We start from the raw sequence: 16,814 nt of genomic DNA on the forward strand, positions 1-16,814 counted from the left end.
ACCATACAGCACCTGTGTTTATCAATTCTGAGGCGATATGAATGTTACTTTAATGCCAACAGTTTCTCTACACTGTGTTAGGTATGATAATGTGTAGTGTTTTCGGTGTTTTCATATTTTGTCCATTTCCTGTTAATATTCTGTTCACTCATGATAATGCTTGACCAAAAATGTGAAGCAGGAGGGGGTGGGAGGAGGAGAAAACGAAATAAAACTTCACGGGTTGAGAGGCTATGTGGTTTTATTTCGGTGATCACAGTATCGAGTGAAATTTACAAACAACTGGGCAGCACGAGCCGACTTATCTGTATGACGTTGCAGACCCTCTGGCATGGATGCATGCACTGAATAGATTGGGAAGGGTGCCACACAGCCGCTGTATCTTCTCCTGAGGCAAACCAGCACACAGCTGTTGTAATTGATCCATTATATTCTTGATACTCGCACTGGGATTGAGTTGACGGCCGAGCTGGTTTCACAGATGTTCTATTGGGAACAGATCTGGGGATGTTGACAGCCACGGGAGTACCTCATCACCACGCAGACAGTTAACAGAGATACGTGCCATGTACGAACGTGGATTTTCGTGTTGAAAAATAGCTCGACGATATACTGTCGCATGAGAGCTAACCCATGAGGACGGAGGATGTCCTCGACGTACTACTGTGCCGTCAGGATTCCTTCAGTCACTATCTATCACGACATAACTGATGCTCCCCAGACCATGACGACTGAAGTAACACCGATGTGCCTCTCTAAAACATTGGAAGAATGAAAACTCTCTGTAGGTAGCCGCCATACTCACCGATGATGGTCAACCGGGGTATGGTAGAATGGTGTTTCATCACTGGACACACCCGACGTTATTTATCAGCAGTTCATGCTCGTCCCGTCTCGGGACAAGTCTAACCTGAACTGTTTGTATTGTGGTGTTAACGACAGCCTATGTATGTAATTCCCCTGTTCGATTGCTGTTTTTCTCCCACCAATAGTGCTGTATGATACAGAATATTGCAGGAGTCCATTAACTGTTCTTGGGCGGCGGCGCAAATGTGATGCGGTGACTGTGTGCTTGGTGGACAATTCGGCGATCGATCCTTTTGGTAGTCAGACGTGATCGATCAGAACCTTAATGACGGGTATGCCCTCCCTCAAGTTTGCATGCATTCGAACATCGAGCCACTGTCACACCGAGTATAAATTGCACTGGATATCGCACAATTCGATCAGCCGACAGAATGAAGACTCAGAATGAGACCCCTTTCAAATTCATTCCGGTTCTGATAACGCTCTCTCACACGAATACGTGACGTGTGGGTCCTACACTGTGATCAGCATCTAACGCTGTTCACGCCTCATATGTACATTACTATGCCTGGCAACAACACTAAACGCAAACAAGACTAATTCACTATGGTGGCCGTTCTACCTGTCACAGATAACTGCAACTATAAGCATTTACATACCCTCTGATGTGTGTAGGTGTACGAAGTTACGTTGACATCTATGTCTTCTTAGTGCACTTTTTTGTCAGGCGGTGTATTTTGTAAATCACAGAGAAAAATGCGTTATCTGAAACACACTGTATATCCCTTGCGACCGGGTAAGCCACGGTCGCCCAGCAGCTCCATTCCGCAGTTGTGCTACTGAAACACACTCACCGTGAAGACCTCTGGTAGCTGTGTTAGAAGATCATCAGTGGAAACATCAGTGACAATGGAAGTCTGAGTGGAGGCTGGCTGAGATCGGCTAATAGTTTCAGAGTCACGAGAAGGGTTTTCAGCCAAATAAACTGCTTAGACTTTCAGTTTTAACTAATACAGAAAGTTGTTTTCAATTATTCAAGCAATATAGCCAAATAATTAAAATTGGCGAACGGAAGTCTGCGCTGAGAGTGGAGGAAGAAAGCAAAAAAAAAAAATTAAGCCGAGTGCTCCCGATAAGCAGGAAATCCGAGCACTAGTACCGCCCTGGCAAAAATTTTCGGTTGTCACCACATATGAGTATTCATTATACTGCATGGTCAGCACGTCTGATATGTTTGCACTGATATATCAGCCCGTTACATCTTCACTGATATTACCCCCACTCAACCACTCGTTTCATATCAGCCCACTTCATTCATTTCATACAGTTGTTAGGCATCCATCGTTTTAATACTTAGTATATCGTCCTTACGAAACGGCATCATTTTTGCATTTGTCTTTTACCTCTTACTTTCCGTTAAAAGTTTCTTTCACGAATTTCAGGCATTACGCATTTGACACAGGCTGCAAAGCGCAAAGTATCAGTAGCGCATGTTAATTATGACACACTGGTTACCGCAGGAAACTGTTCTATTATGTTTTTCTTGTGCAGCCTCTTGATTGTCAACCTTGTGCAGGCTTGTGCGTCGAGGTGAGCAACAAGCTGGACTTTTGGGAGGAAGAGGAGACGGACGCGCACGAGAACGAAGTGGAGCATCGTCCCCCGCCACTGACCGTCGTCGACGTGCACGTCGTCGTGGCTAACGGCAGCGCCAGCAGCACCGAGAAGCACCGAGACGTCCCCGTCTACGTGCCTGTGGATCTCGTCACTCCCAAACCAGCCACTTCCCGCCCGGTGAGTTGTCTCGGCACGTCGCATACCTATGAATCCTTGACTACGAATTTTATTTCGAAAACAATAACGAATGTCTTAGTCGGAAGTAACAATAAGAAAATAATACTTGCCGCCTTTCAGAAGATGACTGCGCAAAACCTACAAGACATACAATAGTAGACAGAGCGTGCCTCCAAGCTGGTAACTCCACCACAGGTGCTCAGTATGAGCTTCGATTGTGATGTGGCAAGCGTCAATTCGTGAGTGCAAGTCGTTGACGCGAATGCAGCCCGCTTTGCTAACCTAGTGATTGGGCTGCCTTTCTGTAGGTGCGAACTAATTCCAAGTGACAATACGGTGACGAGGATTAACAATGAAACTTGAGGGCAGCACAGCCTACAGGCGTAATCTGTATTTATAAGAATTCTGTAAACCATTAGCAGGCTTCTCTTTATCAGTGGGACAGGTATACATAACAAGAGCATGAAACAAACTCCATCTGATAAAATATAACATACAGCACTTAAGTTTTTTTAAAAGTCTTTGATCTTCCCGCCAAGAAGTGGTGCAAAACTCACAACAGATTTCTGAATCTTCACAAGAGAATAATAATCTAATCAAAATATAATTAAAAAAAAAACACCACACTTGGCTCCCGAAGAGCAAAGACTTCTCAAAAAACTGAAGTACTGTATGTCATATTTTATATGTCAGCTGAAATTGTTTGCAGAAGGCATAGCGTTCTCAAGATCAAGAACAGAGATCGCATTGCCACTTAATTTATATGTGCCGTGATCATGTTCGATCACGACCGGATATGAGACATAGCAACTACGAACAGAGAAACCTAAGGGACGAGACAGAACTGGTAATTTTATTTACTATACTACACCACATATTAAAAGAAGTTGGATTTAAATCACAAACAAGGTAAATAGCAATGCGCCTTCTGCCTTCACTACGACGTTTGCCGACATGCAGTCGGTCCCTGATAGCTGTATGAAAACTATAAAAACACCGTTATTTCTGTTGCTATTAATAGGAGATGTATAGCATAGAAATACTTTAAGTAATAAGCAGGCACTGCTGCATTTGAGAGCACAATAAATTATTTAATTACCTTAGTCAGTATTGCTAACAATAGGCAAAGTAAAATTTCAATTTTCTATTTTTCTGGCTGTTTCCTTAAATAAAGTCCTTTAACATCTTCGATATTTCATCTTAGATGCACACATACTGATTGTCTCAAACCTATGATGGCATACATATGTCCCGTTTGTAGTATTGCTAAACGATTAAAACAAGTGCCAGAGACAGAAATTCGTGTGGCAGTGTCTCGAATGTCTTCTATAAAAATTACTTCGAACAGGTAAAGAACTGATTCTTGAGGGTACTGTCTTAGACCTTCTAGTAACTAACACACCAAAGCTAGTCGAATCCATTAATGCAGGAGAGGCTTTACTGAACATATGGCTGCCATAGAATTATCGACTACCGGTGTTATAAGGAATGTTACCAAGGATAGGAAATATGCTTGCGTAAAAAGTGTGATGGGAAACAAATTGAAAATTATATGAGTAATCAATACCAAATTTTCAGGTCTGAGGACGAAAATGACCAAAGCACTAAAGGAGGCTGCCAGCAAATTTGGGCTAAACATAAACGAAGCCAAGACAGAGTACCTTGTTATGACGCGTGGTCATTGTCAGACTGCTGATCATCTACAATCACTGCAGGTTTGGAGTGCAAGAATTCAAATACCTAGGGGCACTTTTCACTGAGAACTCGTCATGTGAAGCAGAGATCAATGCCAGAATACAAGCAGGAAACCGATCTTACCACAGCCTAGCACAACTGCTTCGCTCCAGATATCTCTCCAGACAGTTCAAGATTCGACTGTACAAAACCATGATCCAGCCTGTTGTTCTATATGGCTGTGAGACATGGATTATCCGGAAACAAGACTTCCATAAGCTCCTTGTTTTTGAGAGAAAAGTGCTTCGGAAGATCTTCGATCCGGTTCTGGATGCAGATACATGGGAATGGAGGATCAGATACAACCAAGAGCTTGAGGAACTATACCAGCAGCCCAACATATCAGGAACCGTCAAAGCCAAACGAATGCAGTGGGCCGGCCATGTGGCCCGGATGGAGGATCGCAGATGGCCTCCGAAGCTCCTGGATTTCACACCTACAGGAAAGAGACCGCCAGGGAGACCTAAGAAGTGTTGGAGGGATGGACTCCATGAAGATTTAAACCAAGTGCCAATAGATGTGAACGGACGGCGGATAGCAGCAATGGACAGAATACAGTGGAGGAGGAAACTTGTAGATGCGTGCGGTCCACTGGGTCTGATCACGTAGTAGTAGTAGTAGTAGTAGTAGTAGTAGAGGACGAAGATGAGCAAACATGGACAACATTCAGAAGCACTGGGATGGCAAAGACCCAGACCCACCAAGGTACAATAGTCGTGTTGAGAGGTGGGTTCCCCAGTACTACATTTGGTGTGTGTGGTTTACAACTTTTTACATGAGGGAATTGTGGACAGAATGTTCATATAACTGCATGTGTAGCCTGTAGGGAACTTGTACCGGAGGGGCCCTAGCGGAGGCGACAGAGAACAGGGAGAAAGGTGGATTGCGGAACTTAAATGATACGTGCAACAACCTGGCTGTGCGAATGATTCTGCGAAACAGAGCTTTGTGGATTGTACCTGCAGAGGGACTTCGGGCCTTGGCACTCCCTCCCCCCCCCCCCCTTCCCACACAGCCGGCCGGGGTGGCCGAGCGGTTCTAGGCGCTACAGTCTGGAACCGCGCGACCGCTACGGTCGCAGGTACGAATCCTGCCTCGGGCATGGATGTGTGTGATGTCCTTAGGTTAGTTAGGTTTAAGTAGATGTAAGTTCTAGGGGACTGATGACCTTGGAAGTTAAGTCCCATATTACTCAGAGCCATTTGAACCATTTCTTCCCACACAGCGTCGGAGGAGGAAGGCGCCGGTTCGCAAGACATTTTACCTGGCCAGGCGACAGACCGTTGCTTAGGTGGCCACATGGCGGAAAGTCGGTGAAGAAAGCCATTTAAGGCAGACTGTTGTACTCTGAGCTTCTGTGCAAACGGTGGGACGGTTACGTGCAAGTGTTTATTGGAGGCAAGAGTGTGGGTCCCCTGACGCCAGGAGTCGCCAGGTTCATTTAGCGAACGGAAAAAAACATATATTTCAAGAGCACGGCCCTCTGGGAAGCTGAACAGCCTTCTTTCAGAAATTGGAAATGATAGGCCTGAAAAGATTAGATCTCTCCATAAATGAGAGACTGTGTGGTTTTTGCCGAAACATGGCCATACTTAACGTAAGAACGACAGCTCCCTGGTCTAAAATCTTTTTTCGCTGATATTGGCTCGTCTCACGATATACGAGGGTGAGTCAAATGAAAACCTTAAATTTGTAATAACAAATCGAAATTTCGGGCCGTTATCCTGTAAGTTGGTAAGCGTGCTACAAACAGCGTGCAGAATGGCCTGTAGGTGGCAGCAAGTGCGGAAGCACACATACCGTCGCAGCATCAGTATTAAGATGGCCGCCCCACTTGCGACTTACACCAGGGAAGAACAGCGTTCTGTTATTCGGTTTTTGCGTAGTGAAGGTGTGAAACCTATTGAAATTCATCGACGAATGAAAGTTCAGTACGGTGATGCATGTTTGTCACAGCAGCAAGTCTACGAATGGAGTAGGAAGTTCACAAATGGTGTGACTTCAGTGGAAGATGCTCCTCGTCCAGGTGAGGCACAACGAGTTGTGACTCCACAGAACATTGCAGCGGTTAAAGCCATAGTGAAGAAAAACCGCTGAGTGACACTCAATGACACTGCAGCATGTTTACAGATTAGTCATGGGTCAGCACACCACACTGTGCATGATGTGCTCCTGTTTCACAAAGTGTCTGCAAGATGGGTGCCACGGCAGCTAACTCCTGAAATGAGAGAACGACGTGTTGATGCTTGTGAAGAACTTCTTCGGCGCTGTGAACGAGAAGGTGGTGGCTTCCTTGCAAGAATCGTTACTGGGGACGAAACCTGGGTTCACTTCCACCAACCGGAAACGAAGAGAGCGAGCAAGGAATGGCGTCATTCCTCATCACCAAAACAAAAGTAGTTTCGAGCAGAACCATCAGCAGGGAAGGTTATGCTGACTCTCTTTTGGGACGAAAAAGGCGTCATTTTGGAGCATTACATGCCTAGAGGGACCACTGTCACCAGTGCATCATACACAGATCCCCTAAAAAATCATTTTCTGCCTGCAATCAAATCAAAGCGACGTGGATTGCTGTCAGCAGGTGTCCTTTTGCAACATGACAATGTAAGGTCCCACACTGCCCGTACAACAGTTGCAACAATCGCAGACCTGCAGTTTGAGTGTCTTCCTCATCCACCATACGCACCAGACCTTGCCCCAAGTGATTTCCATATGTTTGAACCACTGAAAGACACAATGGGAGGAAAGAAGTTCCGTTCTGATGAAGAGGTAAGCCACGCAGTGCATGAGTGGTTGCGCGGACTACCAAAAGAATTTTTTTCTAAAGGAATTTATGCACTTTGTAAGCGCTGGAGGACTTGCATTGAGCGTGGGGGAGATAATGGTGATACAGCTTTGTACGACTGCTGCACAATAAATAATATTTAAAAAATATTTAAGGTTCATTTGACTCACCCCCGTACAAAACATAGGCTTGCTCCCCCAGCGCTGGATCCCCAGTGCTGTGTGTGGATTGGCTACCAGGCCAACAGAACAGTCAAGAGGAGAGATTCTATAAGTAGAGGATAGTTCGATTGGTTTTTACAATTTTGAGGGTCTTTTTTTCTAATTCGGCTCCCGTTCGGAGGCTTGGTGGAAAGTCATTGCGATTCTTTGCCCCGTCGTCTTGTGGTGCTTCTCTGATGGAGAGCTTCAGGTCTTTCCTAGTAGATAAGACTTGGGGTCAGCAACTTGTGGTGGGCTAACAGCCAGTAGTAACTTCCAACTGTACCGACAGTGGGACTGCATATCATCTCGGACATATCGCGTGTCATGAGAGTCAACTTATTCGTCCCGAGTCGGCTGTCTGACGTTTGACAATTCGAGCACGCACCGTCGTGCCTCGGAGTCAAAATGGTTTGGCTAGACCAGCGAACGGGTGCACCTTATACTGAAATGTGACGCCATTTCAGGGCTGTGATAGGAAAGTTTCCCGCGTTCTAATAATCAGAATCCCAGTCCACGTAGTTTGCAAATTTTCGTGTACGCGTCAGAACATTACATCTGCTGCAGCGCTCCGCTCCTCGCCCACAGTGAGCCGCTTTCTGCTGCGTAAAGTATGACTGCACTAGGGTATGGTTGTTAAATGATATTCACAGCTCGCCGTTCTCCTATGAATCGTAGTTTGTGGTGCACTTGGTCGTAGTTGATTCTATTTGAATAGAATGGGGAATCATAGTGGATTTATGTAAACAAAGTCAGATTGTGAAAATTCCTGGCAGATTAAAACTGTGTGCCGGACCGAGACTCGAAATCGGAACCTTTACATTTCACGGGCAAGTGCTCTACTAACTGAGCTACCCAAGTACGACTCATGCCCCGTCCTCACAGCTTTACTTCTGCCAGTACCTCGTCTCCTACCTTACAGACTTTACAGAAGTTCTCCTGCGAACCTCGCAGAACTAGCACTCCTGAAAGAAAGGATATTGTGGAGACATGGCTTAGCCACAGCCTCGGGGATGTTTCCAGAATGAGATTTCCACTCTGCAGCGGAGTATGCGCTGATATGAAACTTCCTGGCAGATTAAAACTGGAGAGCTTCTGTAAAGTCTGGAAGGTAGGAGACGAGGTACTGGCAGAAGTAAAGTTGTGAGGACGGGGCGCGAGTCGTGCCTGGGGAACTCAACTGGTAGAGCACTTGCTCGCGTAAGGCAAAGGTCCTGAGTTCGAGTCTCGCTCCGGAACACACTTTTAATCTACTAGGAAGTTTCATATCAGTGTTCACTCCGCTGCAGAGTGAAAATCTCATTCTGGAAAGTCAGATTGTGTTATAAAAGGGATTTATTCAGGGAAGGATTTGTATAGTTTCCACCCCAATGACTGCTTTGCCAATCAAAAACCATCTCTTTTCTGATTTGTTTTTGTCTTTTTTTTAAGATTTATCAGCTCGTTGTAGCTATATAAGGATGAATAAAAACTTGTCTTTGTAAACTTAAATAGGCCACTGTTCTCATTCAAACTCCCTCAACTGCCCAATGTTTTTATTTTTTTGTGGTAATACATGGATGCACCTGCAATTCAAGTTTCAATTTTGTTAAATTAGTTAATCTGATTATTAATTTGAGTTATGAACGTGATCGCAGATATAGGCAACGGAAGTGCCACGAGTTAATTCATTCTTTGAAAAATTAAGCTGATTCGTGTGTTACATTGCTGATTACGTTTACATATACTCATAGCTTGGCGTCTTCTTTGCATTCATAAACATTTTATTGTACCTGTTATTACTTTTCTATTGTAATAAAAAAGAACGACTCGGGCTAAGACAAGAACAGACAGAATTCATGTATCAAGCGACAGGGACCGCCAAGAATTGCGGAGATTGGTTCTAAAAAAATCGGATGAAATCACGGAAGGAATCACTCGTGCATCCCCGAGTGACACTAGCATTACTGTGCGATGGGAGCTACAAAGTATGGCGTACAATGGTCGAGCACTCTTCATGAGCCACGTTCTTCTGTTGTCAATGATAAGCGAACTTTGAGGTGGAGTAAACAACGACGTCATTGGACAGTCGATGATGGAAACGAGTGATTCGTCGGGATGAAGCGTGCTGTACCCAGTGGCAACTCGATGGAGGTGTTTGGATCTGGCGAATGCGTGGAGAATGTTAACTTCCATCACGTGTAGTGCCAAGAGTGAAGTACAGACGAGCTGGCTTTACTGTACGGAACCTGTTTTCCGTGGTTAGGGTGTGGTCTCCTTAATTCTCTTAAAAAAACGCTAACTGCGAAACAAGATGAACACATTTTACAGACCGTGTACTGCGTAAAGTAGAGAAACAGTTGAGAGACGATGACTGTATCAGCATGACCATGAACCTTGTGGTAAGGCAGCAAATATGAGGCAATTGTTTGTGGACAACAACTTTCCAGAAATCGTCTGGACCGCTCAAGGTCCCGATTTCGAATGAGTTAGAACGTCGATTTCTCTCCAGACCGCAGCGTCCAACATCTCTACCTTCTCTGGTTTCGGCTCTTGAGGAAGAAAGAGCTGCCATTCTTCCACAGAGATTCAGACACATGATTGAAAGATCCCCCAGCAGAACTGAAGCCGTCATAAAGGTGGAGGGTGGACACATCCCATATTAATTTCCACTATTAGCCGTCCAGATTCTCTTGATTAGATAGAGTAGGAAATCGTCAAGTCGAAGAAGTCTTCCACGGCTTCAACCACGAATTTGAAAGAAGAATTATTGGCCACAGACACGAGAAAAAGAGGCAGGAGGACCACTATCGGCAGGAGGAAAGTTACGCAGTTCTATTCATTTGCTGGAGGTGGCAAGCTCGTGGCGAACGCGGGCCAGATCACAAACATGCAGACGTAATGGTACAGCCCGCAGGTCTTCCACGTAAGCGATCATTCCTTTTAGTGCTCACTGCACTTATGTTATAGAGAAAAACCAATTATAGTACTGCAATTAGCCAAAGTGGTAGAAGGTAAATGTCTATTGGTTCAAATGGTTCTGGGTACTATGGGACTTAACTTCTGTGGTCATCAGTCCCCTAGAATCTAGAACTGCTTAAACCTAACTAACCTAAGGACATCACACACATCCATGCCCGAGGCAGGATTCGAACCTGCGACCGTAGCGGTCGCTTAGTTCCCGACTTAAGCGCCTAGAACCGCTCGGCCACTCCGGCCGGCTTAAATGTCAATTATTTACATAATCGCCGTCACGGTCTGTGTTAATAAAACTTCTCCTAGCTTCAGTTCTGGAACGTACTTCGGCACATACACTGCATTGGTGTAGGTGCGATTAAGGTGTGTACAGGGTAAGAACCCCTATTTCAAAATGATGTTCTTTCTCTCAAAGGCCACCCTCAAACAACTCGTAAACATTCTTCGTGCACAGGAAGTGAATCATCCATAAGGAAACATTCTGTTACCACGTAGACACTGAACCTTATACTTGCAGAGTCCAATGAAGTTACTTTTTTCTTTGTTGTCATTTGGGCAGTACTACTCAGCCATCCCTCTAAATTTGTACTTTAACTGAAAGGAGAATGGTCCAATCCAACATGTCGAAACCTACTCTAAAATTTTTCACTCAGGAAGAATACGTCGAAAGAAAAGCACTGTCCAAATTTCAGCTGCTAAGGCTCACTTCAAGCATTATTAAAAATATTGAAGTTACTCATTTTGCCGCACGAAGAACCTCTTATAACAGAGGTTTGTACAGCCGTTTCTGCCCAGTGCGCGAATTCGCTAATAAGCAGACACAGCTGTGACAACAGAATGTAACGCGATGAAGCGTGAAATCCAAAGTGCACTTACGCGAATTTTAATCACGTAAACCATATCAAAAATATAATTGCGTAGCCTTCCGCTGCCAGAGTCAGTAGACATAAAAGTTTTCTGGTTGTGGTACCGTGTCATAATGTATAAAACTACTGCTGCTGGAGAAAAACCAACGTTTCGGTCACGGTTAGCAGCGGCCTTCTTCTGGGTCTACTCAGAAGAAGGCCGCCGCGACCGTGGCCGAAACGTTGGATTTTCTCCAGTAGTAGTACTTTTATACATTATGATACGGTACCACAACCAGAAAACTTTTATGTCAATATCAAAAATGTCACAAATCGTCAGTTATTTGAATAACCTGTAGCTCATATCGACAGTTATACTGTTGCAGATGTATTACACAACTAACTAGGAGAGGAAAAAAAAATCAATGCGGTGTATGTTACATCACAGACGTCTTCGATCAATCGCGACTTCAATTTGTTGACATTATTTTATAGCAATTGCTGTGGCACAGTTCTTATGATAATTTTAATAATGTATATTTTACTTTCAATGAAACAGTTTCTTGTTTATTCCCTGTAGTCGTTACAAAAATACGAAGTGTCTGTTGAATCACGAAAACAAACATTTTCCTTACACCAGGCACATCTGATAAAAAAAAAAATATTCGAATGAATATCCAGAAAATTAAGTAGTAAGCGATTTCGATTGCATACCAGGTTCTTCATAATTCATCTTACTGAGGTCGAAAACATTATTTGGATAAACATTAATGTGAAACTATGTAATTGCACAAAGACAGATGCTATTAGCAAGCGCCGGCCGGGGTGGCCGAGCGGTTCTAGGCGCTACAGTCTAGAACCGCGCGACCGCTACGGTCGCAGGTTAAAATCCTGCGTCGGGCATGGATGTGTGTGATGTCCTTAGGTTAGTTAGGTTTAAATAGTTCTAAGTTCTAGGGGACTGATGACCTCAGATGTTAAGTCCCATAGTGCTCAGAGCCATTTGAACCATTTTTGAAGCTATTAGCAAGCATGCAAAAGAAAATTGCAAAGAACATTAATTTAGTTTTATCTCTGTTGTTAACACGTAGTGATGCCGTAAAGCCAACTGTTAATAGTAATGGGTGTTAAATGAGTCGAGTGAATAATAACTGTCAACGATTTATTGTGTCAGAGAAACTATCAACGGAAGTTGAGATTCGTTTAACAAATTACGATCCTATTGTGCCAAGTTATGTTTAACGATGTGGCGTTAACTAAGGATTGTGCTCGATTTGTTGCGCACGGTTAGCTACTGCAGGAGTGTACATTTCTCCAGCCGCCTGGCAAGCTAATAATTTGGAAATTTCAAATTTCAACATTTAATAAAAATACTTTCAGTGTGCTTTAGCGTCTAACATTCTGACATTGTGTTTCTTTCGCTGTATACCCCCTGCTTAAAAAAACAGGGAAGGTTTCAGAATGTTGGCTTGGACCATTCCCTTGTGAGGTAATAACATCATCATAAAAGAAATAGTTTCCGCGGTATACATTCTGGTAAATTAACCAAAAAGCGTTAAAGAGTGTGAGTGGACACGACAGATAAACTTTCAGATATTGATAAAGATTAACAATGGTCATTTTGTGTAAGGGAGCTGTTATAACTGACACTTTGAAAGTTTTTACAACACGACTTTTATTTACGTGAGTCTACATGGAATAGACTGAATAACAACGAAAAGCCAGAATCACAACCTGTAAGAATTTCCTACTAGAGGCAACAAAAGGTAGCTTCTAAGTTTCTCAAAAGAGTCCGAGGTAACACACATACACTTAATTCCGAGTCCTATTCCAATGGCGAAGACGTAGTCTTCCGTGTAGACGTCCTGGAGGTCGGTATTCGGCGTGAACTGTCTTCGTGTATTTGTTCTAGCCTTTAAAAAATATTGGCCAGCCAATCAGATGTTGGTGTAGTAATACTTCCTGCAAGCCTTCTCGAACTCCCTCTGCAGGAAGTTGTACGCGAAATGTCTGCTTCTAAAGCAGCCTATGTTTACCATGGCTTGGGCATAGGCAACCTCGGTCCTGTGTGCTGTTAGATGTGTTGCCAGCCCGCAGGGGCTACCTTGGCGACGGCGTAACAGGAGCTATGGCTTGATCTGAACGAAGAGACGACAGAGCTTTTCTCCGCGTTGCTAAGAATGTATAATGTGGGGTGCTGACAATGTTTCCGTTTGAAAGACCTTACGCATTCCGTGCGACATGCCTTTGCTGTATTGGGCAAGCATTTCCGTACAATTAAGAACGTGAAATAAAAGAAATTATTCAGGCAGTGTAGGGAGGTGGCAGGGGTAAAATACAGGGAGCGAAAGGCTATTTACAATTTGTACAGAAATCAGATGGCGGTTATAAGACCCGAGGGGCATGAAAGGGGAACAGTGGTTGGGAAGGGAGTAAGACAGGGTTGTAGCCTCTCCCCGATGTTATTCAATCTGTATATTGAGCAAGCAGTAAAGGAAACAACAGAAAAATTCGGAGTAGGTATTAAAATCTATGGAGAAGAAATAAAAACTTTGAGGTTCGCCGATGACATTGTAATTCTGTCAGAGACAGCAAAGGACTTGGAAGACCAGTTGAACGGACTGGACAGTGTCTTGAAAGGAGGATATGAAAGCAAAAGCAAAACGAGGATAATGGAATGTAGTCGAATTAAGTCGGGTGATGCTGAGGGAATTAGATTAAGAAATGAGACACTTAAAGTAGTAAAAGAGTTTTGCTATTTGGGGAGCAAAATAACTGATGATGGTCGAAGTAGAGAGGATATAAAATGTAGACTGGCAATGGCAAGGAAAGCGTTTCTGAAGAAGAGAAATTTGTTAACATCGAGTATAGATTTAAGTGCCAGGATGCCGTTTCTGAAAGTATTTGTATGGAGTGTAGCCATGTATGGAAGTGAAACATGGATGATAAATAGTTTGGACAAGAAGAGAATAGAAGCTTTCGAAATGTGGTGCTACAGAAGAATGCTGAAGATTAGATGGGTAGATCACATAACTAACGAGGAGATATTGAACAGAATTGGGGAGAAGAGGAGTTTGTGGCACAACTTGACAAGAAGAAGGGACTGGTTGGTAGGACATGTTCTGAGGCATCAAGGGATCACAAATTTAGCACTGGAGGGCAGCGTGGAGGGTAAAAATCGTAGAGGGAGACCAAGAGATGAATACACTAAGCAGATTCAGAAGGATGTAGGTTGCAGTAAGTACAGGGAGATGAAGAAGCTTGCACAGGATAGAGTAGCATGGAGAGCTGCGTCAAACCAGTCACGGGACTGAAGACCACAACAACAACAACAACAACAACATGAACGTGAATATGGTAACAAAATAAAATATTATTACTGTACAACGAGCCACCAGAGACAAAGGTTTTATTGCATCAAAAAACTCTGATGAAACCTCTGTAAGTCTGTCAATAGAATGAATGCTGTTGTCTGAGGTTCACATTACGGTGTCCTCGATTGGTGTCGATAATGCCATGTATTTTTGTAGAAGTACGATGTTATATTCTGTTCCCTGTAACAGCTGAAGGTTACGTTATTTTAGGTGATTTTTCACGACCGTGTTTTAACTTTAATGTGTAAGTAGGTCTACAAGTAGCCTTGGTGAAAAATTTCACTTTCATTTAACAAATGAAGATAATGACTGTCCTTAGCGCCCAAATTCCTCGTCTATATGTAAACATTAGCGTGTACAAGTGCACAGTAACCTACCAGTTTTTTCGTATCAAAAAGGGAACTGACTTAAGTTTTAGAAATTTAAACAGGAATTCTAATGAATCGGCACAATGAAGAACTAAATTGGTACTAGACGTTCCTACAATACGTCGCCATCATTATAAGCCTACATAAGCCTTTACATGTCATCAGATGTATGCGGGAATGGCAGAAAGTATGCAGCGTGCTGCAGAAGCGGGCCACGCCAGTATAGTTTCTTATAAGAAAGAGGATAGTTCAGGTAGCACTGTGCTGCTACACAGAACTAACTGGTTTGTTGTATGTGCAGTGGAAGCACCACGGCAGCTACGCGCCATCGAGTACCGTCCCAGTGCACGACGTGCCCGTGTACGTGCCGGTGGCCAACAGCGTCTCCAGCGGCGGCAGCGGCCACAAGGTGCACTACGACGACGTCCCTGTGCTCATCGGCAGCAGCGGAGTCAAACACGTCAAGACGGACGACTCCCAGAAGACGGTGCCCGTCGTTATCCCCATCAGTATCAACATCAGCACCGGCAAGGAGGAAAAGTCCCCGCCGGCTAAGCACCCGGACGTCCCGATAGTCATTGGCAAACCTCCAGCTGCCTCCAGTACGGTGCCGCCGGACGTCCCCGTCGTCTACGGACTCAATCTAGGTGAGCCATTCTTTGCGTAAGTATCTGCAAGGGTGTCATTGTTATTGTTGTTGTTGTTGTCTTCGGTCCAAAGACTGGTTCGAGCATTTCTCCATGCCAGTCTATCCTGTGCAAGCCTCTTCATCTTGGCATAGCTACTGCAGCTTACATCCACTTGTGTAATGTAGTTAAGTCATGGCGTTCCTCTACAGCTACTATCTCATACACTTCACTCAGCTACCAAATAATCTAGACCTTGATACATCAGGATCTTTCGTATCAACCCGGCCGTTCTGCCTGTCTTTGTGCCACAAATTCGTTTCCTTCCCTATTCGATTCAGTACCTCTCCGATACTCACACAAACTATAAATCTAATCTTCATCATTCTTCTGTAGCACATTTCGAAAGCTTACATTCCTTTCTTACACACATCAAAAAATGTTTTGCATCGCCTCGGTTCTGGGAGTTCTGGTACCTGTACAGAGAATTGGAATAGGAATCAACATAAACATCATTTCCGCCCTTTTTATTGCTCATGAAAACAACACACTGCATGTTACACCATCATACAGCGAGACCTTCAGAGGTGGTGGTCCAGGTTGCTCTACACACCGGTACCTCTAATACCCAGTAGCACATACTCTTGCATTGATGCATGCCTGTATTCGTTGTGACATACTATCAACAAGTTCATCAAGGCACTATTGGTCCAGATTGTCCTACTCCTCAACGGCGATTCGGCGTAGATCCTCAGAGAGATTGGTGGGTCACGTCGTCCATAAACAGCCCTTTGCAATCGATCCCAGGCATGTTCGATAGGGCTCGTGTTTGGGGAACATGCTGGCCACAATACTCCAGCGATGTCGTTATCCTGACGGAAGTTATTCACAAGATGTGGACGAGGGGGCGCGAATCGTCGTGTATGAAGACGAATGCTTGGCCAATATGGTGTCAATATGATTGCACTATCGATCGGAGGATGGCATTCACTTATGGTACAGCTGTTACGGCAACTTCCACGACCACCAGCGGCGTACGTCGGTCCCACATAATACCATCCCAAAGCAGCAGGGAACCTCAAACTTGCTGCAATCGCTGGACAGTGTGTCTGAGGCGTTCAGCCTGACCAGTTTGCCTCCACACACGTCTCCGACGATTGTCTGGTTGAAGTGAACGTGATGCCAATTCTGAGCGGTCCATTCGGCATATTGCTGGGCCCATCTGTACTCCGCTGCATGGTGTCGTGGTTTGAAAGATGGACCTCGCCATGGACGTCGGGAGTGAATTTGCGCATCAAGCAGCCTATTGCGCACAGTTTGAGTCGT

The 16,814-nt window shown here is 44.3% G+C and overlaps 1 protein-coding gene across 2 annotated transcripts in view; it reads left to right on the plus strand.

The window, feature by feature from the left end:
* LOC124793219 (leucine-rich repeat extensin-like protein 5) overlaps positions 1–16,814 on the plus strand; it is a 76,145-nt gene that overhangs the window by 25,910 nt on the left and 33,421 nt on the right. For both annotated transcript variants that reach the window (XM_047258003.1, XM_047258004.1), the window contains exons 2-3: positions 2,384–2,601; positions 15,164–15,509. In XM_047258003.1, the coding sequence (XP_047113959.1) occupies positions 2,384–2,601; positions 15,164–15,509 (564 nt within the window). The remainder of the gene's footprint in view (positions 1–2,383; positions 2,602–15,163; positions 15,510–16,814) is intronic.

Source organism: Schistocerca piceifrons, chromosome 1 (genome assembly GCF_021461385.2).
Source record: "Schistocerca piceifrons isolate TAMUIC-IGC-003096 chromosome 1, iqSchPice1.1, whole genome shotgun sequence".
Classification (NCBI taxonomy): Eukaryota; Metazoa; Arthropoda; class Insecta; order Orthoptera; family Acrididae; genus Schistocerca; species Schistocerca piceifrons.